At 39.6% G+C, this 23,435-nt stretch overlaps 1 protein-coding gene across 3 annotated transcripts in view; it reads left to right on the top strand.

Annotated features, from left to right (window-relative positions):
* DSCAM (DS cell adhesion molecule) overlaps nucleotides 1-23,435 on the top strand; it is a 665,984-nt gene that overhangs the window by 390,617 nt on the left and 251,932 nt on the right. For all 3 annotated transcript variants that reach the window (XM_075073839.1, XM_032791676.2, XM_032791679.2), the window contains exons 4-6: nucleotides 8,303-8,449; nucleotides 18,240-18,518; nucleotides 20,942-21,217. In XM_075073839.1, coding sequence (XP_074929940.1) covers nucleotides 8,303-8,449; nucleotides 18,240-18,518; nucleotides 20,942-21,217 — 702 coding nt within the window. The remainder of the gene's footprint in view (nucleotides 1-8,302; nucleotides 8,450-18,239; nucleotides 18,519-20,941; nucleotides 21,218-23,435) is intronic.

Raw genomic sequence — 23,435 nt, 5'->3', positions numbered from 1 at the left:
TCTAGCTTTTGACCTTTGATTAACCTATGCATATCTTTTAGAAAGCAATACGATCTTGATTTAAAGACTGTAGATGATGGAGAATCCACTATGTCCCTTTGCAGAATTATTAGTTAGCAGAATCATTTCTGGGTTAGAAAGCTATTTCAATGGAAACCTATCTGTTTCTTTGAAAATTATGAAAGATTAAGAAACTTCTGTGCTTGTGTGTAAATTTGATAGCTCAAACCAATAAACTATCCACCAATGAAAACAAGAATTTAGGCCTTTTCCAGACTACAACTGAAACCATCTTGGGCCTCAAGTCTGCAAATATTTACACATGTTCTTAATTTTACTTATGAAAGTAATCTCTCTGAGTTTACATAAAGGCTCAAAACAGCCAGTATGAGCCTATATGCTGTACTGCCAGCTCTGTGAAGCTACTATCTTGTTTTACAAAGTCAGCTTTCATTTTGAGAGGAGAGAGAGAAAAGCACCATCCCTAACTCTAGTTGTTATAGTTCTGAAGAAAACCTTAAAAGTATGAAAACTGAGGGCTTGTCTGCAGTTAAAGCGCTGCAGTGGCACAGTTGCGCCTCTCTAACCCTTAGTGAAGATGTTACCTATGCTGATGGAACAGTTTCTCCCATCAGCATAGGTACTCCACCTCCCCAAGAGACAGTAGCTGTAAGGGACCACGGAAGAGTTTGTTACGGCCTAGCTAGGGCTTATCACCTTCTCAAGGACAGGTTATTAGAGGTTGTTGTGCACCAGTGTATGTTGCTTGTAACCGGTTAAAACCACTTAGCATGGGAAGCCCCTGTGTGTATGGGGAAGTGCAGAAAGCCCCTGGCCACATGCCAAGAGAGGCAGCTCTAGCTGATGGAAAGCCCCAAATTGCATAGGCATGAGCTGCTTTACATGCTATTAGCATGATGCTATATTTGCTGTAACCTGTTTTGCTGCTTTGGACTCCGTTCCCCGTCTTTGTGACAGCAACGCGTGGAGTCCCCGTTGCGGGTGTGTCACTTTACCTTCATTAAAGCCAAATCACTCACAGTGTGCGTGTGGGCCTCGTCCTTGCAGAGCACTCAGGCACGTAACAGTAGCTATGTCAACAGGAGAAGGCCTCCCATTGACATAGTGCTGTCTACATGAGGAATTAGGTCAGTATAACTACATCACTCAGGGGGATGGATTTTCCAATCCCTTGAGTGATGTAATTTTACTGATACAAGTTGGGAAGGTAGACCAAGTCAGGATATAACTGATGCAGAAGTGTCTGTGAGAGTCTGCAGAGAACTGGAACAATACATCTGAGAGCTGTGAACTGCCCCATTCATCTCAATAAGGTATTAACTCAGATGCCCAGTGGTCAAGATTTAAATGTTTTAAATGATTACTTGTTTTATTTCTCATGTCAGACAAGAGATAGGGGATCATAGATCTGAAAAATTTATTGAATAACATCTCATTTCAGTGCCAAAAGTGTGTGACATTTGAGAGATATCACAACTTATTTTCCCCCCAAGCAAGAAGGAGTTATGCCAGCCTAAGGAGCCCGGCAGAGCCCATGGGTATAATCAGTCCCCCTGAAGGGGAGTCAGTGGAGCTCAGAGGAATGCATACTCTTATTTTGGACATCAGCACAACCTACTGTGAGTGGCATCCCGTTTTCATGACTCACATGGATAGAACATATTTTGTGAGTGGATCTTGGAAGAGTACCACTACTGTTTAATTCAATCATGCAGATTGTTTTGTTGTTTAGAGAATTATGTTGTAGCAATGCTATAAAATGGTGAGAGAGTTATTCTCTAGAATGGCTTTTTTTAGGAAAGGTTCCGGGTAACCATTTTAGATCATTGCTAGAAAAACAGTTTTCTCAGTTGGAAGTGATGGGTACAATTGATAAAAGTTTATTTGTGCTATGTTATCATTTAGCATCTGATTAAAGGAACCATCTGCTCTTTTAATTTCTGTCAACCCAATTTAGGCTTCAATAATACAAAATTATGATATGTTTCCCACAAAATCAAAATCAAATATTTTTTATTGCCCTGTCTTGAGAATAACATTACCCCTTATTCAAAGACTAACACTGTGGCTGGCAGAAAAGGGGAAATAAATAATGTTAAAAAAAGAATAATTAGTGTTAGAGTCTTAAAATAGCTCATTTTCATACACTAATTCCACAAGAAAGCATTCAAATACTCTTTTATGAATTATACATGGGAAAAATTGAAACCTAAATGGAGTTATCTTAACTTTATTACTAAGGCCTGTAAAATTTTATTTTACTTTCTGATATTATCCAGTCTAACGGATGGCATAAAAACCTGACATAAGAGCAATTTCATGTTATTAATGTGGCCTCTCATCACTTAGAGAAATTAATACTATATTTGCCAATGCAGTTAAACTTTAATGAAGTCACTGGGTTATTTAGGGCGGTAGGCAGCAGTTAGTAAAATAAGAGATGCACTTCTTTAGATGCCATCCAGGAGGTTTAAAGGGAGACAGTTCAGGTTGGCAGGCTCCAATTTGACCTACTTTCTCTCCATCTATTTCTTTTCAAGATTATTAATTTTTTATTTGTATCCTCAGATTAAATGCTTCAGTAATATCTCCTATATAAATACAAATTGAATGTTATTCACGATTGATGGAAAATAATTTGATTAAGGAGACTAAAATGGTTGCTGGTAAAGTTTGCAGATGGCACAGAAATTGGTGCAGTTGTAAATAATGATAAGGATTAGATCAATTATATAGCATGATCTGGATCACTTGATAAACTGGTCTCATTTGAACAGCACATGTTTTAATACAACTAGATGCAAGGTCTGGGAACAAAGAATATAGGTCATAATTTCATAGAGTTTAAGGTCAGAAGAGATAAGGAGGTGTTAGTATCATTATATAAGGCACTGGTGAGACCTCATCTGGAATACTGTGTGCAGTGCTGGTCTCCCATGTTTAAGAAGAATGAATTCAAACTGGAACAGGTTCAGAGACGGGCTACTAGGATGATCCGAGGAATGGAAAACCTGTCCTATGAAAGGAGACTCCAAGAGCTTGGCTTGTTTAGCCTAACCAAAAGAAGGTTGGAGGGGATATGATTGCTTTTTATAAATATATCAGAGGGATAAATATCAGGGAGGGAGAGGAATTATTTAAGCTTAGTACCAATGTGAACACAAGAACAAATGGATATAAACTGGACACTAGGAAGTTTAGATTTGAAATTAGATGAAGGTTTCTAACCATTAGAGGAGTGAAGTTCTGGAACAGCCTTTCGAAGGGAGTAGTGGGGGCAAAAGACGTATCTGGCTTTAAGACTAAGCTTGATAAGTTTATGGAAGGGATGGTATGATGGGATAGCACTATTTGGCAACTGATCTTTGACTATCAGCAGGTAAGTATGCCAGTGGTCTGTGATGGGATGTTAGATGGGTTGGGATCTGAGTACTGCAGAGAATTCTTTCCTGGTGTCTGGCTGGTGAGTCTTGCCCACATGCTCAGGGTTAGCTGATTGTCATATTGGGTCAGGAAGGAATTTTCCTCCGGGCAGATTGGAAGAAGCCCTGGAGGTTTTTCGCCTTCTCTCGCACGAGGGGCATGGGTCACTTGCTGGAGGATTCTCTGCAGCTTGAGGTCTTCAAACCACAATTTGAAGACTTCAATAACTCAGACGTAGGTTAGGGGTTTGATTATGGAAGTGGATGGGTAGGATTCTGTGGCCTGCTTTGTGCAGGAGGTCAGACTAGATGATCATAATGGTCCCTTCTGACCTTAAAGTCTATGAGTCTATGAGATCATTAGAACATCTAGTCTGATCTCCTGTATATCACAGGCCATTAAATTTCCCCATATACCCCTATACTGAGCCCTATAACTTTAGTTGGACTAAAGCATTTCAGTCCTCAGAAGACTTAAATATTGTGTGCCACAGAAAGAGAACAGGAGAGTGTCAGCTGCCACCAATGCCCAAGGCCCATGCAAGATAGGGGGAACTGTATTCTGGAAAGCACTATGAAAAGGACATCAGAGGTTAGCGTGAATAATCAACATTAATTACTGTGGCTAAGAAGACTAACATGTTTTTTGGATGCATAACCAGGGGAGTATCAAGTAGTAGTATGGAGAGGGTATTATCTCTGCATACAGCTTTTCTGAGACCATTGCTGAAATATCGTGTCCAGTTCAGGGGTGTGAACTTGAAAAGGCTGTTGAAAAACTGAGAAGGGTTCAGAAAAGAGCTGCAAAAATGATTCAAGGTTTGAAAGATCCACTTTACAATCAAAGATTTAGGAAGGTCAATCTATTTAGCTTATCAGAGAGAAGGTTAAGAGTTAACTTGACCATGGTCTGTAAGTACTTATGCGAGGAGAATATTTCTAATAATAGAGGAGCTCTTTAATCTAACAGACAACACCTAACAATATCAAATAGCTGGGAGCTGAAGTTAGGCTAATTCAGACCAGATATAATGTACAAACTTTCAGCAGTGATGGCAATTAGTCATTGGAATAATCTACCTTGTGGTTGTAGTGGTTTCTCCATGGAAGTTTATAATCAAGATTTATGTCTTTCTACAAAAATATGCTCTAGCTCAACCTCAAGATATGGACTTCATATAGGAATTATTGTGTGAGTGGAAGATTATAGTGGTTTCCTTCAGGCCTTAAAATCTATGAATCCACAAACTATTCATCCTCATACTGAAGTGAAGTTGTACAGTGGAGACAAGTGAAGACTTGGGGGCCAGGGCTGCTGGTTCTGTTCCCATCTTTTCCACTGACCCTTGTGATATTTGGCACGTCCCTGGTTAATCTGTGTGACTTGGTTGCCCATCTGTAATACAGTTATAAGTATAATATTAGTAATAACACTTGCGTACCTCACAATTGTGTTCAGAAGAGTAATCAGTGTTTGTAATACGCTTTGAGGTCCTTGAATGAAAGACACTATATGCAAATGATGGGCCTGATTTTCAGCACTGAAAACTGCAATTGAAGTTAATAGGAGTTACAAGCACTCAGCATCCCTGAAAATCAGTCTCTAAAATTATTATAATTATCAAGTTTCCAAGGGATTATTACATTCAATTGCAAGGAAAAATAAATGTAAATTATGAATTATGTTTTGACAGTGTTCTTTTATTAATTGGGGTGAAGGTGATTTCTCTGCCTCCCTCCCTCCCTTGAAGCCTGCTAACAGCAAACAAACAAAAAGCTTAAATTTCTCTGAAAGGATGCATCTTTAAAAACATTCTTGTTTAGCATATTAAAGTAGGTAAATCAAAAAAAATTGATTTTGCTAGTGCAAAACCAAAAGTGATTAAATTAAATATGCCTGGAGAACAGAACACTCCCTAAGATCAACAGTGTAATAAATGCATGTCATTCCCCATCCTGGTGCGTTCTAAACACTTTTGAAGTACAGTACACAGAATGCTCAACACTTAGGCTTTGTTGCAGCTGACAGCCTGTTGGCTTTAATGAAAATGCTCTCCGTTTAGAAGGTGACAGAAATTACATACATTTTTGCTTTTATGTTATGTCTAGCATTTTTATGGTTTCAAGGAGTTAGTTATAAAAGTGTTATGTAAGTATGTAAAATATATTAAGAAAAAGAGGAAGAGAAATTCTTTAACCTTGTAATTATACACAATGTGTGTTGGTGAGGAATGTATACTGTGTGATAAATCTGACAGGTGGCAATAGCTCTTTATTTTTAGTCATGTTTAAAGAGGGTCAGGCAGAAATTCCTCAATGATGTAGTAAGTGAAGGTTTTATTTAACAACTCCCTTTCTTATATCTGATCGTGAGATTATTTAAATAGTGTTAATATTACATGTACATTCAAGGGGACAAGCCCATATATGTGGGGCTAAGACTAGAAGAAGATTACATGTACATCAATAACTCTATATTTCAAAATAATTGTGTTTAATACATTACTCAGATAATGGTCATTTACAAATTCTTAGCTGTGCAGAGACATAATGTGATGTTTCTCTAGCTTTCAGACAGGCTTTTCAAAAAAAATGACCAAATTTGACTGGCATGTGTACATAGGTGCATGTGAGAACTTTTGTAGGCTGGAGTAGGGGAAAGAAGGCTCAACCAATAACATGCAGAGGTGCAAAGGGGCATTGTGGGGTCTGGGAGTGGCTTACATATCCATGCATATACCATATGTCCCTTAGAACAACAATAGGCAATATATATAGGTCTCAACATAAGATTCCTTTTCCTATATTGGTAGAAATAATATGCATTAGGTGGGAGATGCTGTGGGATTTCAACTTTTAAACCCAAGTATATGCAAAGACTTTGGCATGTGTGTAACTTTATGTATGAGTAATCCCTTGGTGGCTTAAATCTTTGTAGGACTGGGGCTTTACTTAGTAAAGATACTATTGTAACCAGAATCAGTCAGTACCAGAGGGGGACATGGAACAGCATTCACAATGCACTCCTTGTCAGTACCCAGCCCAATCCTTGGAAGCTAATGATCCAACCAGCTGACAAAATTTGGTAATGAATCCTGGTCACGTGCCACCTGAGGTAGGTTGTGCATATGCTAAGAAGAAGAAATACAGACGACAGTGACGCAGGGCACTTTTAGGATGTTTGTTTGGCCATTTGCACATGCAATTACATTATTCTCATACATGGTTGAGTAAATGAGATAATTAAGACCATAACTGTACACTTAAATTACTGAAAATTCATTCTTTCAAGTGTGATCATTTGGCTTAAGAGTTAGCCCCACTGAGATTAATGAGAGCAGCTCACATCTCTTGAAGTGATCATGCCAGGCTGCCTGCCGTCAGAGGAAAACATCTATGCATTGGTTACCCGGTTCACATCATGAGGATTTCTTTGCAAACAAGGAATATAAACTTTAAAAAAAAATAAAGATCTAGATTCTGTAGACATGTTGGTCAGATACCTCAGAAGTTCTGGATCTGGACTGTGGGCTGGGTTTTTGGCATGACATGGCAAGTGTCCTTTTGAGCATAGGTGTTGGAATCTTTACAAAGTAACATGTATGAAAATGCTGCACAGAAGTTAGGTTGCCAAATGATGAGTAAGGATCAGAGGAGAGTGGATTGCATAGTTGTGTCTGAGTGTGTATAGGTTGTAAATGCCATGGAAAAGGGAGGGTTACTTAGCATGGTGCAAGGGGATATAATGAAGAGTAATATGGTGAAACTCAGCAACATAAATTTTTAACTGAATACCAGTGAAACACCATAGAACAGTCTTCCAAAGAAGTGGTAGGAGCCCCATCACTGGAGCCATTTAAAAGTAGACTGTACAAATAATTAGAAAATGCAACGTAGAGAGCAAGCATATACTGGCTAGTGAAGCCCTAGATGATCTAATAGATACTTTCAAATCTCTAACTTCTGTATTTTCACCTGTTGCAAGGTTTGTCAGTAAAATTGTTCAGCTGCTGTATGAAAAGTAACCTGCACAGCCAAAGAATCCCTGTTTGGCTAAGCATTACTCCTGTAAAAGAGCTCGTAGTCACACTAGTAACCTCTTATGTAAAAGGAATGGTGCTAACCATTCTTATTGAGTTAGTTATTCATTGTTAGATTGACTATACCATTTTCTTCAAACACTGTAATTAAAGATATTCCAATATTTTAGAATACAAATGCTGATTTTTTTCCTTGTGAGCTTTACATTGTATATTTTAGCCATAATTGTACTGCTCTGAAATACTATCTCCCAGGAGGTGGTATCTGCCTTCCACTATGCTAAGAAGCCTGTTTTGTTTCAAAGTAATCTGCACTGAAACACAAACCTTGTGCATTTCAGTAATTAAAATTTTCAAGACAATGGTCCTTGGATAGTCCAAAAAAAAAAAGCAGCATCTAAAGGTAAACACTTCATGTTTTAGGTGTAAATATACTCCCAAAGTGCCTCCACAGATATACATGGCTGAAAAGCCTTTTCCCCTCGCTCTCCCTATGACATCTGTCTCATGTCTACCACATCTGCTTAGGTTGGGCACTGAGCTCTGCTTTTGATCCAAAGTGAGCAGGAGCTAAATATCCTGTATATTTATGTTTCAATGGTAGTTTTCAACAGCAGCTCAGAATAATATTTTAATGTCTTTTGCAAAAATGAGGGAAAATAATAGATTCAAAGTTCAGCCTAACTCTGCTTCTCCTATAAGATTGGCAACCCATTATCTCTAGACTCTTATGAGGAAAACTTCAATTTTTTACCTCCAAAGACAAAATAACAAAAATCTTCAGGTGTTTTGAACACTGTAAACTCTTTTGTCTTTCAGGATCTAGATTTCTCATCACCTCCACGGGAGCCTTGTATATTGTAGATGTACAGAATGAAGATGGATTGTATAACTACCGATGTATCACACGGCACAGATACACTGGAGAAACAAGACAAAGCAACAGCGCAAGACTTTTTGTATCAGGTACTCTGGAATTTCGTAAACTCAGTATACTACATATTTCTCTCTCTAGCATACTGAACTGATAAGGCAGGAACTACTGGTACTAATAATCACTTGTCTAGCTAGCCAAATGCACATGTAAGTAGGTATGAATCTACAGTACTTTTCCTGTAGAAGTGAAACATTATAAATTTAAGTTGCTTTTTCTATTTTTCCCCCTCCAATTATTTATTTTCTGCTATATCGTATGTAGAAAATACTGTCCAGAATGCTATAATGTAAACTATCCCCTCAAAATATAGAAGCTACAGGTCCAAGGATACACAGCAATTCATTCTCAGAACTGGGATAAAAACGCAGGAAATCCTGGCTCTTAATCCACAAAATTATGTTGCTTTCTACAGAAAGATCTTAACTTTTTCTTTTTTCTCGCAAACGGCCCTTTCATGAGTAATATACATTTAGAGGCATGTGGTCTTTTCCTCCTGTAGTTTGAAAGATTCGCTTGCTATTATTATTCTAGTTTCTAGTAAATATTGATTGAGATGGCTCCCATTCTGCAATATTCATGATTTAACAATTTTATTTTAGCCTAGGGGACCAGATGTCCCGATTTTATAGGGACAGTCCCGATTTTGGGGTCTTTTTCTTATGTAGGCTCCTATTAACCCCACCCCCATCCCAATTTTTCACATTTGCTGTCTGGTCACCCTATTTTAGCCACTGGGCCTGTGAATGCAACACTCAGTGCCATCATTTCAAACTATCACTGAGGTATTAGTCTTCCTAATTAGTGTGCGCGAAGAATTAAAAGCAGATAAAGCTAGGAAAGAGAGAGTTAAAAATGAAACTCCACCTTCCTGTATCTTGGTAATCAAATATACATGGCCCTAAAATTTGAAAAAGAAGTTGGGCAGTAAAATTTGTCCAGGGATTTGACTGAATTATGCAAACAAATTTGCATGTCCAAAAAGGAAGTTATTTTCAAAATTGGACAGGCAAGCTGCATAAAAGATTAATGCTTCTCCAAAATAACATTGGGCCGGGGGGAGAATAGGAGCTAGGCTTTAGTGTGTATTTGGTGAATTTTAGTAGGTCTACAGTGCTTTACAAACATTAATTTGTCACTTCCATTAGGCAAATAGGTATGCATTACTGTTCTAAGTTTTCCAAAGGGCATAATTGAAGAAAAAAGGGTAAATGACTTAACCAAGGGTGTTAGTGTCAGCAGTCAGGTTAAAAAGCAGGAGTCAGTGATCATATTTAAATTGCATCCAGGTGTCTTCACCCTGCAGGCTTACAAATGAGAAGGCAGATCATAGAGCAGTGTGTTTTATTTTTCTTTTACAATCTCGTTATTTTAAAGCCAGCGTCACAATTGCTGTATGTCTAATGATTTTGGAACACTAGGGATTGTCAATACTGTGCTCCTCCATGTCCCCTGTCTCCTACTCTCTGTTCCCAGTCTTAATACAGGGAACCTGGAGGGAGCTGAGAGTGACGAGAGGAGGCAAGGGTTGCTGGGACTGGGATTTAGTGCCACAGCATAGGATTAGAACCCCCATTTACAAACAGAGGCCTCGAAGGGATCTTCTGTGTCACTGAATCCAGTCCCCTGCTATTGCAGGCAACCCTACCATGTAATCCCATTCATAAATGTAACAAGTTCCATCTTAAAACCAGTTAGGTTTCTTGCCCCCACTACTCCTACTGGGAGGCTGTTCCAAAACCTTCCTCCTCTGATGGTTAATGTGTGTGCGTGTGTATGAATGTCTTTGTACATGTCTGTTTCTGTATCCAAAAATCATTACACATCTGCAAAACCAGTTGCTTTTGTGCCTCAGACTATAAGTGCGCAGCCTCTCCCACTCCCAGCCTCCCAAGAGGCTATCCTTCCTTTTTGACGCATATGGCATGGATTATAGCTAGGGTTTCTGGGTTTTTTTCCCCCGTTTTTAATTTATAAACACTGATAAAACACCCATATATCTCTCATTTAAAAAAAAGAAAGTAATTTGGTGTTTATCCAATAAACACTAGACATGGTTACTTATATCTAAGGGTTTGTCTACACGGAGCAGTAATGCAGATTACAGGGTGTGATTTCTAAAGTGCATTAGTGTGGTGTGCATTAATTAGTCAGTATAGACCTGGCAGGTGCTCACTAAAGATTCACTGATGTGCTTTAAAGTAGTGCTGTCTGAAACAGTACTACATTACAGCATCTAGAGAATATTACAAAGAGATTACTCATTACAGTACAGTATACACAAAAAGAAAGCCCACCTGCCCCTGATTTTTGGACAATAAATTCTGAAAAATGAAATTAATAAACTTGAAAACAGAAGCTCTAATTACAGCATTGTAGCAATTACCTGTTTTCACTATCAAACAGCTGTTATATAGTCATAGCCCTGCAGATCATTCTGGGTATAGCAACTGTCACAAGCCAGCAACTGAAGGACTCATTCTCCTTCCCTGGGATTAATCCTTTATGAGGGAAATCTGGTGATTAAATCCACAAATCCCCACTTCTTGCAGCTTGCCAACTGTGACTGAGATCTTAGGTCACAAAGTCTTGCAAAAGGATCAAAACGACTGTTTCTCTTTCTTCTGTGAGTGTTATCTCATGTTTGGTCAGCCCCTTTGAAAATATAAATCAGTATGTAAATGCTAAATATTATTTCATTATTCAATCCAGAAGCAGTTCACTATTCAAGTCCTGCTATTTGTACTATGTCCCATGTGGTTGAAACACTCACCCCTATTTTTTCCAGCCAGATGAGGAAATACAAGTCCAGCACAATGGTCTGTCTGATTATCCCAGATATTTGGTCTTAACAGTAAAAGTTGATTTCCATCCTTCTCATTCAGCCCTGAAATATTGCCCCACTTCCTCATGCAGTCAAGCTAAAACTGAACCAGTGGTAATCTGTAATCAAGCCATTATCTTAACCAACAAAGGAGGATTTCTATCCCGGTTGCTTCCTGGAACAAATGGGAGAGAGGGCTTCCTGCCTGTTCCATCACTTATGCCTACTTTGAGCAGCCCAGAGGATATACCTCTACATGGAGTTCCCTTTCCTGCCCAATTCCACACACACAGCATTGTGGGAAGTCTGGTGCATCCTAACGTACACCACCTTAATGTCAGCATTTGGGGCTTTTGAAGTGGTTAGTTTTACACCCTTGAAAAGCTAACTTCTGTTCTCATTTACACTCATGCAATCCTGCTGAAATCCCTGGGGTTGCAAGCTGTAACCAAGAACCAAATCTAGCTTCATGCACAGAATTCCACCTCCCAGTGACTTTGTTTTAACAAGACACACACACAAAATCCACAGCTGAACAGTGTCAGACACATTTTGCCTCAATTTTCCGTTGTCACAGCCTCCTGCTGCTGACTGCTGAATCACAATATTTTAAAGAGGTTGTTGCAGTTTGTTTTTCTTTAGATTTTTGAATTGGGATATATTGCTTTCCTGTTTACTTTATTGGAGGTGATTACAAATAGAGAATTGGGTTTCTTTTCCTCTTTTCCTTTCTGTTTTTAACTGAAAAATGGCTAATGGCTTTGTAGGAGCTCCTACCGGGAATCTTTCTGAGGACTCACCTATGAGAAAATATGGCTATTGAAGAGATATTTGAATGCATTGGAACAGAATGCAAGAAAGAGGAGTCACTTTAGTTTTATTTTGTACATCCCAAATGGATCTGTATTATCTGTATCTATATTATCTCCTCCACCACACATGCTTTGTAAACCAGTGCATGTGCCACCGAGAATAACTGTTCCATGAAGCAAGCACACACACGTTGGACTCTGGTATTTTAGATCTCTTTTTTTCCTCAATCCACTTCTTTAGTTCCCTGTACCTGAATAGGTGATCCTTGTCGTGTTGCAAGGTCTGAATGCCACTTCATGGATTTTCATTTTAGGGGGTTGCAAACTGTACTACTCAGACCTGTCAAACCCTTCGAAACTGAAAACATCTATTCAAAAACCTCCTGCTCCTGGAAGCTTTTTAATAGTGTTGCACAAAAGTGGCAACCAAACCAAACAAACAAAAAAAGTGGAATTTCCTGTAAAATGTGTAGTCATTTTATATGCAACTTGTAGAGGAGGGATGGAAACACTTAAAAAATATTCAGATCTACCTAGGTGGTGTTTGGGATTCAACTGGAGCCAGTAGAGGTTGTGATGTCATCTAGGTCCCTCTTGTCAGGACCTTTCAGGATTAGGGTTACGAAGGCCCAGGGTCCCAGGAGATAGGGAGAGTGTCAGCCATGATGGTGAAACTTGTTCTAGTAGCCAATTTTTCTCCTCAAAGTCTCTTTCTTTATGGACCCGCAAACAGAGGGATGGAATAACCTGTCCCCTCATTATTTTGTCAACAATTAGGCCTGGTTTCTGACACACCAATTATGGTTCACTTTTCTTGTTTACCAGATATGATCTTAACACAGTGCTTGCGTAATATCAGTAGGCCTTTTTAAAAAATGCAGTCTTTGTCTCTTTTTCGTACCCTTTTCCATAAACATTTGTTGTTATGGGTTATTGTGGCATCTCATAAACTTACACTCGCTTTTTACAGTTGGGCTCACAATCAGGGTAAATTTGCAGGCTCTATTATCACAACAGGATATCCAAACCTCATCTGTTTTAGTGGAACAGGGGCATCTAAGTCCCTTAAGTAGCTTTGACAATCACAGCCAGGATGTATTTTAAAAGTCACTTTCAAGTTTTAAAAAAGTTATAAAATCAGTTTTAAAAAAAATTAAACAAACTGACTTAAGGTGGCCAGGATGTTATGATCTTCTCACTGCATCACTGATTCTCAGTTACTCTGTAGCATCTGTTATATTTTAAACCCTCATGATAGCGCTACTTCATCTACCTTTTTGTTCTGATGGGCCTCAGATCTTCTTTCCACTCCAGCATCATGATGGACAATATCATCTAGTTGATAGCAACAGCATCACAACTCATCAGCTTTGTGGTTTGATTAAACTCCCATAAAATAGCACACATCAGGGGTAATATACAGGTTAGTGTCCTCTTAAGTGTGGTTAGAAAGTATATAAAATGTTGTATCACTACATGAAGCTCCTACAGCCATCCCAGGCACATCCCTGGTGGAATTAAGACTACATCCGTACTTCATTTAGTAGCAGAGAAGACCACTGTGCACCTGAAGCTCCTTAAACACATGCTATGTTGAACAGTCCACTGAAGTGTCAGCATATCTTAGGGACCATTACTAGCATCCTATCCATATTTCCATTTCTCCTGAGTTAACTCCATCAAAACCAAGTTGAGGCAGCAGGATGCCAAACAGGATATATACAGAAAACTCTTGTTACACAACATCTTCACGTTCTGGCTGTGGTCTGACACTACAAACCAGAGATGAAATAGGAGCAGGTTAGCCACTTCTTTATGATTGCTTTCAGCTTTTCCAAAATGTTACAAGGAGGGTGTAATTTCTCAAAGCTGCACATGCACAGCACGACATGCTAACAAATGTTATAGGTGGTGTTGCCAAAGATAGACCCAATGGCTATTGATGCATGTAAAATCATTGGTTTGGATGGTAGAGCTTACAGTTGGTGAAAGCATGCCGTAGAACTGATGTTCTTCCTCAAGTGATTGCCATGTCCATTCCACTGTAGGTGTTTATGTGTTCCATGGCACGGCTGCTGGAGAGTTTTTTCCCCGGAGATACCCATTGGGGTGGCACAAGAGCTTTCTGCTGACTTATGAGCCACACACAGGCATAAAGGGCAGAGCTGCCCTGACACTCCCTGTCATAAACAGATAGCTAAGGGTTAATGTCTATTTCACCTGCAAAGGGGTAACCAAACACCTGACCAGAGGACCAATCAGGAAACAAGATTTTTCAAATCTCAAGGGAGGGAACTTCTGGGTGTGTGTCTTTGTCTCTCTGTTGCTCTCGGCTCTGAGAGTGAACTGTCTCTCTCCAAGCTTTCTAATCTTCTGTTTCCAAGTGTAAGTACAAAGGTAGAAGACAATAGGTTTTTATATTGTTTTTGTATTTACATGTGTGTAGTTTGCTGGAATGTTTTAAATTGTATTTCTTTTTGGATAAGGCTGTTTATTCATTTTTCTTTAAGCCAAATACCCTGTATATTGTCAACTTGATACAGAGATCATTTTTATGTCTTTTTCTTTCTTTTTATATAAAGCTTTCTTTTTAAGACCTGTTGGATTTTTTCCTAGTTAGAACTCACCAGGGAATTGGTGGGGAGGAAGGAAACGGGGGGAAGGGAAAATCTCTTTGTGTCAGAGTTGCAAAGCTTACCTTTGCAGGGACTCTGACTGAGGGTGAAAGAAACTTGATCTCTCTGTGTTTGCATTTCAAGGACTTGAAACAGGGTGATCGTCCAGAGCCATCCAGGGAGGGGAAGCCTGGGAGGAAATTAAGAGGAGACAAGGGGAGGGGGTTATTTCCCTTTGTTGTAGACTCAGGGCATCTGAGTCTTGGGGTCCCCCAGGGAAGGTTTTGGGGAGACCAGAGTGTGCCAGACACTGGAATCTGGCTGGTGGCAGCGCTATCAGATCTAAGCTGGTAATTAAGCTTGGAGGTTTCATGCTAGCATCTTATTTTCTGAACTCTAAGGTTTAGATATGAGTAGGAAAGCTATGATACTCCGCACCCCCAATACACACACAGTCTTAGTTTCCTCCTACTTCCCATGTCAGTTCCTGGAGCTCCCTTATATTGATTCTGCAAGTCTTTTCTTTTAGTGTAGAAGCAGTACCATTTTTAGAATCTATGTAGTTAGCGTAGATTAGTTGAAAAAGAAATAAGTGGGCTTTTTTTGTTGCCTGTGTGTTTCTGGTGCCTAATCTGGGTGCCAGCCCAGGTACTGGAGTTATGCTGCACTCTTGGGGCTTCAAGCCCTGCCACTCTTGTGGTAAGGCAGTGCTGATTAGGGACCCTCACCTCAGCTGCTTCAAGTGCTTGGAGAAGGCTCGTGTAAGTGACAGATGTAACATCCGTAAGGGCTTTAAGCCCTGCTTTGAGAAGAATTGAGGGTTTCCCCCTCAATCAAGAGCATCTCTGCATCCATCTCATCCAACTCCATCTACTGGCCATAAGGAGCATCAGTGCTGCAGACAACTTAGCATTGATACTGAGCCCAGCACCAAGCAAATTGCTCTTGGAAATTTCCACTGCATGCATCTGACAAAGAGATTTCCCATTTGATCCAGACAGAAAGGATTTTCCCCAATCCTTGCTTCTATTAGGTACATGCTGGACTATCTTCTGTCCCTAAAACACCAAGTGTTGAAGATTAGCTCAATCAGCATGCAGATAATATGTGGAGATATACCTACCTCACAGAGCTGGAAGGGACCCTGAAATGTCATTGAGTCTAGCCCCCTGCCTTCACCAGCAGGACCAAGTACTGATTTTGCTCCAGATCCTCAAGCGGCTACCTCTAGGATTGAGCTCACAATCCTGGGTTTAGTAGGCCAGTGCTCAAACCACTGAGCTATCCCTCCCTCCAATGGCCAGCCTAGCATTCCCACCTATTGCTAACTGAACTTTTTTTCCCATCCCAATGTCTGTAAGACTTTTAAAGGGCCTGGACAAACTGTTTCTGCATGTGCAGAACGCTGCTCCCCCATGCAGCCTGAGTCTAATCTTAGCAAAGATGATGAGTTCCTTCCACTTTGAGCCTCTATTGACCTGCTCCCAGCTGCATCCTTTGATGAATGTAGCTTTTTTTAGTGGCCATTATACCAGCCAGAAGAGTGGAAGAGCTCAGGGCACTAGTGTCAGATCCTCCATACACATGTTTCTACACAGAAAACATTTGCCATCATCTTCACCCAAACTTTTTACCAAGTGGTTTCCATTTTTCATATTAACCAAGAAATCTTCTTGCTGACTTTCTTTCCAACGCATCATGGTCATCAGGATGAGGAGAGCCTTCAGGCTCTGATGTTAGAAGAACTTTCACTTTTTATCTGGATCAGATTAAACATTGCAGGTCTTCGACTCAGTTGTTTATTGCATTTGCAAACAGTAGGAAGGGCAGTTCTGTATTCACTCAAAGGATCTTGTCTTGGATATCTAGTTGTATTTGTTTTTGTTACAAGTTGGCTAACATGAAGCATCTGGATAGAGTGTTGGGTCATTTGACTAGGTCCCAAGCAGCCTCTGTGACCTTTCTGGCTAACATTCCCATATTAGACATTTGCAAAGCGGCAACCTGGTAATCTTGTCCTACATTTACCTCTCATTATGCCATCTCCCAACAATCTAGAGACAATGCTCAATTTGGATGAGTGGTCCTCCAGTCCCTGTTCACATAGACTCTGAACCCACCTGCACTTGGGGTTGCTTGTGAGTCAGCTGCAGTGGCACAGGCATGTTCAGTCACTCGAAGAAGAAGAAACAGTCAGTAACCTTTCTGTAACTGTTGTTCTTCAAGATGTGTTACACATGTCCATTCCAGACTCTGCTTTCCTTCCCCTCTCTATCGGAGGGTTCTGGGGGACAGCAACTGAGCAGGGGGTCAGGGACAATTCTGCCCATCATAGCTGTGTGCAGTACATGAGGCAGCAAAGAACAACAGTTACGGAAAGGTTAGTAACCATTTTATAGTGGTTCAAGTGTTTTGCTAGCATCCAGATAGAGGCAAAGATTGTGTGGTTATCTTTGATTAAACCTGATAATTCACATTTTACTAACTTTTTATATAAAATTAATGTGGGTGACTGCTTAGTCCATTTGTTTTCAGCCTAATGGCATTTTATTTTTTAGAACTGTTTTTATAACTTGCATAACAACTGTATAGTACACAACAGATGGAGTGCAACAAACAGATCAACGTATGCTAGGTGAGAGAGAGGGCTAAGTTTAACATGTGGAGTCTACCATGGTTAAAATGTTGCAAAATTGGTTAAGATAGAAGAAAAATAGCTTGATTTAAGTCAGCATTTGATATTATGATCATTATTTATTTTATTTGACGTTAGTAGCAGTAGTGATAAACATGTATTGTGTGGTAGTGCCTAGAGGCCTCAGTCAGGTTGGGCCCCATTGTACAGCGTGCAGCACAAGCATAAGAAAATGACAGCCCCTGGTCCTAAAGAGCTTACAGGCTAAAAAACAAGACATAACTCATAGATCATTATGTTTGGTGAAGGTATCAAAGCATAAACATGGAGTTGATGCGGCACATTTCTCTAGAATAGAAATAACAAGAGTCACATGGCCGTTGGGACTTGTTTGTGTGAGAATGTCTTTCTGGGAACCTGGACAAAGAGTAGTTTGCTGGAGTTATAAGCTCTAGCTTACTTTTGCTATCTAAGATTCCTATTTAAAAATATACAATATTTGTCAATTAGACTACAAACACACTGCCCCTTGCTTCTGTCCATTTCTCTTCTGACAAGGAAGTAATTCACTCTTCTAGTTCAAAACTCTCCGACCATTAGAAGTGGGTAGAATATGTTGGTTTAGTTCTAGGTGAAATGTGTACACTTTATGGTTCTTCTCTTTCCTGATGGGTGACGTGAACAATGACTGCCACCTGGAAAAAATCCAGTGGGAGATCTTCCAAGTAATCATGCAGTGTTTAGTTAGTACATGCTGCTGGATGTAAGCCAGTACTGCTGAAATACCACAATCTGGATGACTAGTGCACAGTAGCAGTTTACAGTACATAAAATTCTGGGATAGCAACTAAAAAAAGAAAGATAAATAGCAGCATACTGTTTAGAAAATGTAATAATCTTAATTAACTACACAGAAAACATCTATTTGCTTTCCAGACCCAGCAAACTCAGCACCGTCTATTCTGGATGGGTTTGACCAACGTAAAGCCATGGCAGGACAGCGAGTGGAGCTGCCTTGCAAAGCATCGGGGCACCCAGCACCAAAGTACCGTTGGCTGAAGGACAATGTTCCCTGGGAGCCAGATAGCAGGTTTCGGCAGACAGTCACAGGTCTGCTGATAGAGAACACACGTCCTTCAGACTCAGGCAACTACGTTTGTGAGGTGTGGAACAACTATGGTACTGCTGAGGTGATAGGGCATCTACATGTAAAACGTAAGTCCAGGACTGAATGTGGCAAGTATAATTTCAAACCCATGATTGTGCTTGGTTTTGCAATGGAAGGAAAAGAGAGAAATATTTTGTAGAAGCTTCTTTTGTTATTGTTTTTGTTGCTGTTACTTGTTTTGTTATTGTCAATGGTGGCTGCTTGAAGCTGCTCAAAGGCTTGGAATGTTATAGACTGTCTTAGTGGAGATGGATTAGTGAGCAGAATGCAGATGAGAGATCAGAAGTGCAAAATGAACACAGTTTATAGCATGGTTATGTGATTTTTCACATAAAGGATGTGTTTTGCTTAGTAATAGATGAATTGCAAACTGTCTTCTGAATAAAAGTGTCAAGCTCTGGTCACTGGGATTTCTGCTATTCATTATTTTGAATATTCAGATAATCCTGGAGTATTCATGAAAATGTATGAAGATCCTGAATGTCTCATGAATTTTATCATAAGTGATTATTAGTCTGAAATGCTGTATTGGAAAGGCATTATTTGCTGTTTGTTATTCTTCTGTTGTTTAATTTTTTGGTATAAAGGAGCAGAAACAATATCATTTGACTTAGATTTCCAACCACACAACATGAATAAGAAATTGTGAAAAGAAAAAAAGTGTGTGAACAATCCATTGTCTAAAAATTATTCAGTGAATAATTACAAATAACAAATACATCCAAAGAAAATCAGGATAATTTATCAATGATTCACAAATTAAAAAAGATGGCTACATTTGTAAAGTATTCATAACAGGTAGATGAATCAGATCCACTTAATATTGTACAGGCTCATAACAGATCAGGAATATCTAGCAATCCTCAATAGGGAAATAATAATATTTACATTATTATATTATACAATATTCTTTAAAGCAGAATTAAGTTAACTAAGAAATTGTGTATGTGTCTAAAATATATATAATTCTTTATTTAACTCATCTGTTTTACAGAATATAGTATAACATCTTATATCTATAGCTCTGTGTGTGTGTGTGTGAGAGAGAGAGAGAGAGAGAGAAAGAGATGTAATATAAATAAGTAATATTGATAGCCCTTCCAATATTAGGTAGAATGTTGGTCATTAAACATGCTAAATAAACAATATCTCATCACATTTGATTCATAACACATATCCACAGATAATAAAAGAGATATATTATATTTTGAATTATTTCTTGTTGATAGAACTGGTATTGAACAAAAAGCCTGGGGGAGAATCCCCATCTGGATATAAATTTCATGGTGGTATGTTATATATTGTGACAAAGTTCCTCCTCTACCTTGATGGGTCCTGCACTTATTTGGCAGATTTGCTCACCTTAGTGATTTTCCCCACATTCTGGGTCAGCTTCTCCTGTGTCTGATCAGGAGTTGGGAGGTTTGGGAGGAACCCAGGCCCACCCTCTACTCCGGGTTCCAGCCCAGGGCCCTGTGGATTGCAGCTGTCTATAGTGCCTCCTGTAACAGCTGCATGACAGCTACAACTCCCTGGGCTACTTCCCCATGGCCTCCTCTAAACACCTTCTTTATTCTCACCACTGGTCCTTCCTCCTGGTGTCTGATAACGTTTGTACTCCTTAGTCTTCCAGCAGCACACCCTCTCACTCTCAGCTCCTTGCGCCTCTTGCTCTCAGTCCCTCACACGCACTTCCTCTCCTCTGGCTCCCCGCTTCCCTGGCTGGAGTGAGCTCCATTTTAAACTCAAGTGCCCTGACTAGCCTGCCTTGATTGGCTGCAGGTGTTCTAATCAGCCTGTCTGCCTTAATTGGTTCTAGCAGTTTCCTGATTACTCTAGTGCAGCCCTTGCTCTGGTCACTCAGGGAACAGAAAACTACTCAGCCAGTGACCAGTATATTTGCCCTCTACCAGACTCCTGTACCCCACTGGCCTGGGTCTGTCACAATATGTACTGGGCCCAATCAAAATGTAGGGAGGTTGGGATGCAGATCCAAATTCAGTAGATTTAGGTGTTGGTATGTGTGTGGATATAGACTCCCTTACTTATGTTTACTATTGTTACTTCAATACTGTGAATTTTCTTTCACGTATACTATCAAACTTCAATAAAAATATATCATCATATTTTTAAATGGTGATACTGAGGATAAAGTCAGGTGGGCTATCTTACTGCTTTGTGTACTTATCCCACAGTGAGTTCCACACAGGGGCACCCTTACATCCAGGCAGAGCCCCACTGATGGCAATGGGACTCCAGCTGGGTATAGGGGTCTGTCTGTGCAGAACTAATTGTGGGACTGTGGCCTTAAAAAGCCTTTGAAATCAAACATGGCCACCTGTTCTCATTTCAGAGATGTGTATTTGTGATTCAGCGTTTTTTCTCAGTAAAAGGTCACCTGTTAGTCATATTTTTTTAAAAGATACATAATGTCTTCCTTTTCCCTCCTCCTTTTGACTTAAATCTTCAGAGCCTCTGAAAGCCACAATCAGTCCACGGAAAGTTAAAAGCAGTGTTGGTAGTCAAGTGTCCTTGTCCTGCAGTGTGACTGGAACTGAGGACCAAGAACTCTCCTGGTACCGAAATGGTGAAATCATCAACCCTGGAAACAATGTGAGGATAATGGGGATCAACCGTGAGAATCTCATTATGGATGGCATGGTCAAAAGTGATGGTGGAGCGTACCAGTGCTTTGTACGCAAGGACAAGATGTCTGCTCAAGACTATGTTCAGGTGGTGCTAGAAGGTTAGTCATTACCTGCTTTAGTGGGGTTACTGGCTACAGTGAAGTGTTATTGTATATATATAGTATATATAATATGCTTGTGGTCTCCGATTATAAAGAGAGAGAAGACCCTGTGCCTGTAGGAAGGATCAAACTAGCCACACACTTTGGAAGATATTTGTGCCTCTTCGTGCTCCAGAACAACAAATGAGAGGAAATGAAGGTCCAAGTATCAAATAAATTGATTTGAAAAATATCTCTCCTGCTGAAGCCCCGCCAAATGTGTTAATTTTCTGCTGCTATCCAAAATTCTGTAACTCCAGGACAAGAGAGACAAGAGATCCCTACTGAGAATCAAACATTTCATTCCAAACGCAGTTTTCAGGCTGGCTGTGAAATCAGTTGAAGGTCTGGAGATCATACTAAGTAACTGACACAATGTTCCACATAATAATCAAGTGAGGAAAGTAATCAATTTGTACAGAGCCAGCTCACTAATGAGGCTGTAGTGCAGTCATGGCATGGCCACTATTTTTAGTCTTTATAGAAAACTAAGAGATTACCTGCCTGGACCTAGTTACCTGGGCAACCATCTCATGTGACTAAGAAAGCCTAAAGAGCATATTGATAATCTATAATGATGTCAAGAGAGTGCAGGTTATCAGAGAGCGACAGCAGGAAAGATTCCAAAGACACTCAGGTCTTGCTGGGAAAATAATGTCTGCTTTCATCTCCAAAAAAGCCTGTCACTTGAATAAAAAAGGGGCAGAGGTGCATACTGAGCACACTCACTGATTTATTTGTCGTGTGTCAGTTTCCATTCAGGATAAAAAGCCGATAGCTTTTTTGTCTTGTGAGAGATGACAGTGCGAATGCATGGAAAAGGAAAGGAAGAGAGAGAGAGAGATGAAGAAAGAAATTTTAAATACTCTGTCACGCATCCAATAGGACAAGAACAAAGAAAGAGGGAAAGAGAAAAAATATATAAGAAACCCAACCTAATGTCCCTGCTGAAATGTAGGTGTTTCAGTGTACTGGAAATGATAAATTTGATGCTCTTAGGTGATTGTGCTGGGGAGAGAGAACACTGCTGTACTTTTTTTTTTTTTTAATCCTGCTGAGATTCAGCACATTTTGTGGGCATAGCAATTCAAGCTTCACACACATCACAAAATTTCCCTCAGTTTTCTGTGTGATCCCGTGTTGAGATTACTAGGCCAGAAGAGGCTATTTCCAATGGCATTATGCTGGTCTGAGCCTCCATGAAATGTGCAGAGTGCACTATGTATTCTCTCACAACATTAGAGTTACGGATGCTTGTCTCTGATGTCCTTCCCCATTACATCTTATACGGAATTAAAATGAGTTATTCCCATAGGGCAAAGCCCACTGGGTGCGAAGAGAGGGGTTTTCAAGAGGCTTAAGCCATTTTTTATACTGTGATTAAACCACTCTCTTATAGTCTTTGCTGATGCTAATATTTTCTCAACTTTAAAACTAATTGGCTGGCCCCACTATGCATTAGATCCAGACAATGGCATACAGAATTGTTTTCTAAACCTCTTACTAGACTGCTTCCTACAAATTATGAGCTGAACCAGATGCATTCTTACCCCCAATTATATTTAAATCCATTCTAAACACCACTCTTAAAGTATACTGTAATTTAAAAAAGAATAACAGAAAGAGTGTACTGTATTGCAAAATCTGGGAAAGAACCTTCTAAATAATAATAGGGTGTCATTTTTGTTAAAACCATTACTCCTCTGTGCTATCCTGTTAGAGAATAATTTAATTCTACTCCATACTTTGAAAATCCTTACCTTTTCTTTTCTCACTTGCACCTTGGAGACTTTGGTTAAATTTGACATGGGTCATAAGAAAATATATTTATTGTCCTCTCTACCTAGGTAGATTTGTGTACAACACTGAGCTACCTCAAAAAATGTCATCATCAGCATGAGTAGCAATTTGTATTTGGAAAAGGCTTATTTTAATACTGGTATAAAAGAGATATTGCAGGACTGAACTGAATTAGCAGAAATGTGTGGAATTAGCATACACAAATTATGCCTGGCTTTGGCCAACATTATTTGTCCTTAACTTTCAAAGGAACTGAAATGTATAATAAGTATATCCCCAAACCCCATTTTAGGCTTACACTCTACTTCTTTGACTTCTCAATTTCCTATGGTGTCCAAGCCTTTTTCACAGGAACATGGGAATTGCTATATTAGAA

Source organism: Chelonoidis abingdonii, chromosome 1, assembly GCF_003597395.2.
Source record: "Chelonoidis abingdonii isolate Lonesome George chromosome 1, CheloAbing_2.0, whole genome shotgun sequence".
In the NCBI taxonomy this organism is placed as follows: domain Eukaryota; kingdom Metazoa; phylum Chordata; order Testudines; family Testudinidae; genus Chelonoidis; species Chelonoidis abingdonii.
This window is presented reverse-complemented; position numbering and strand designations above follow the sequence as displayed.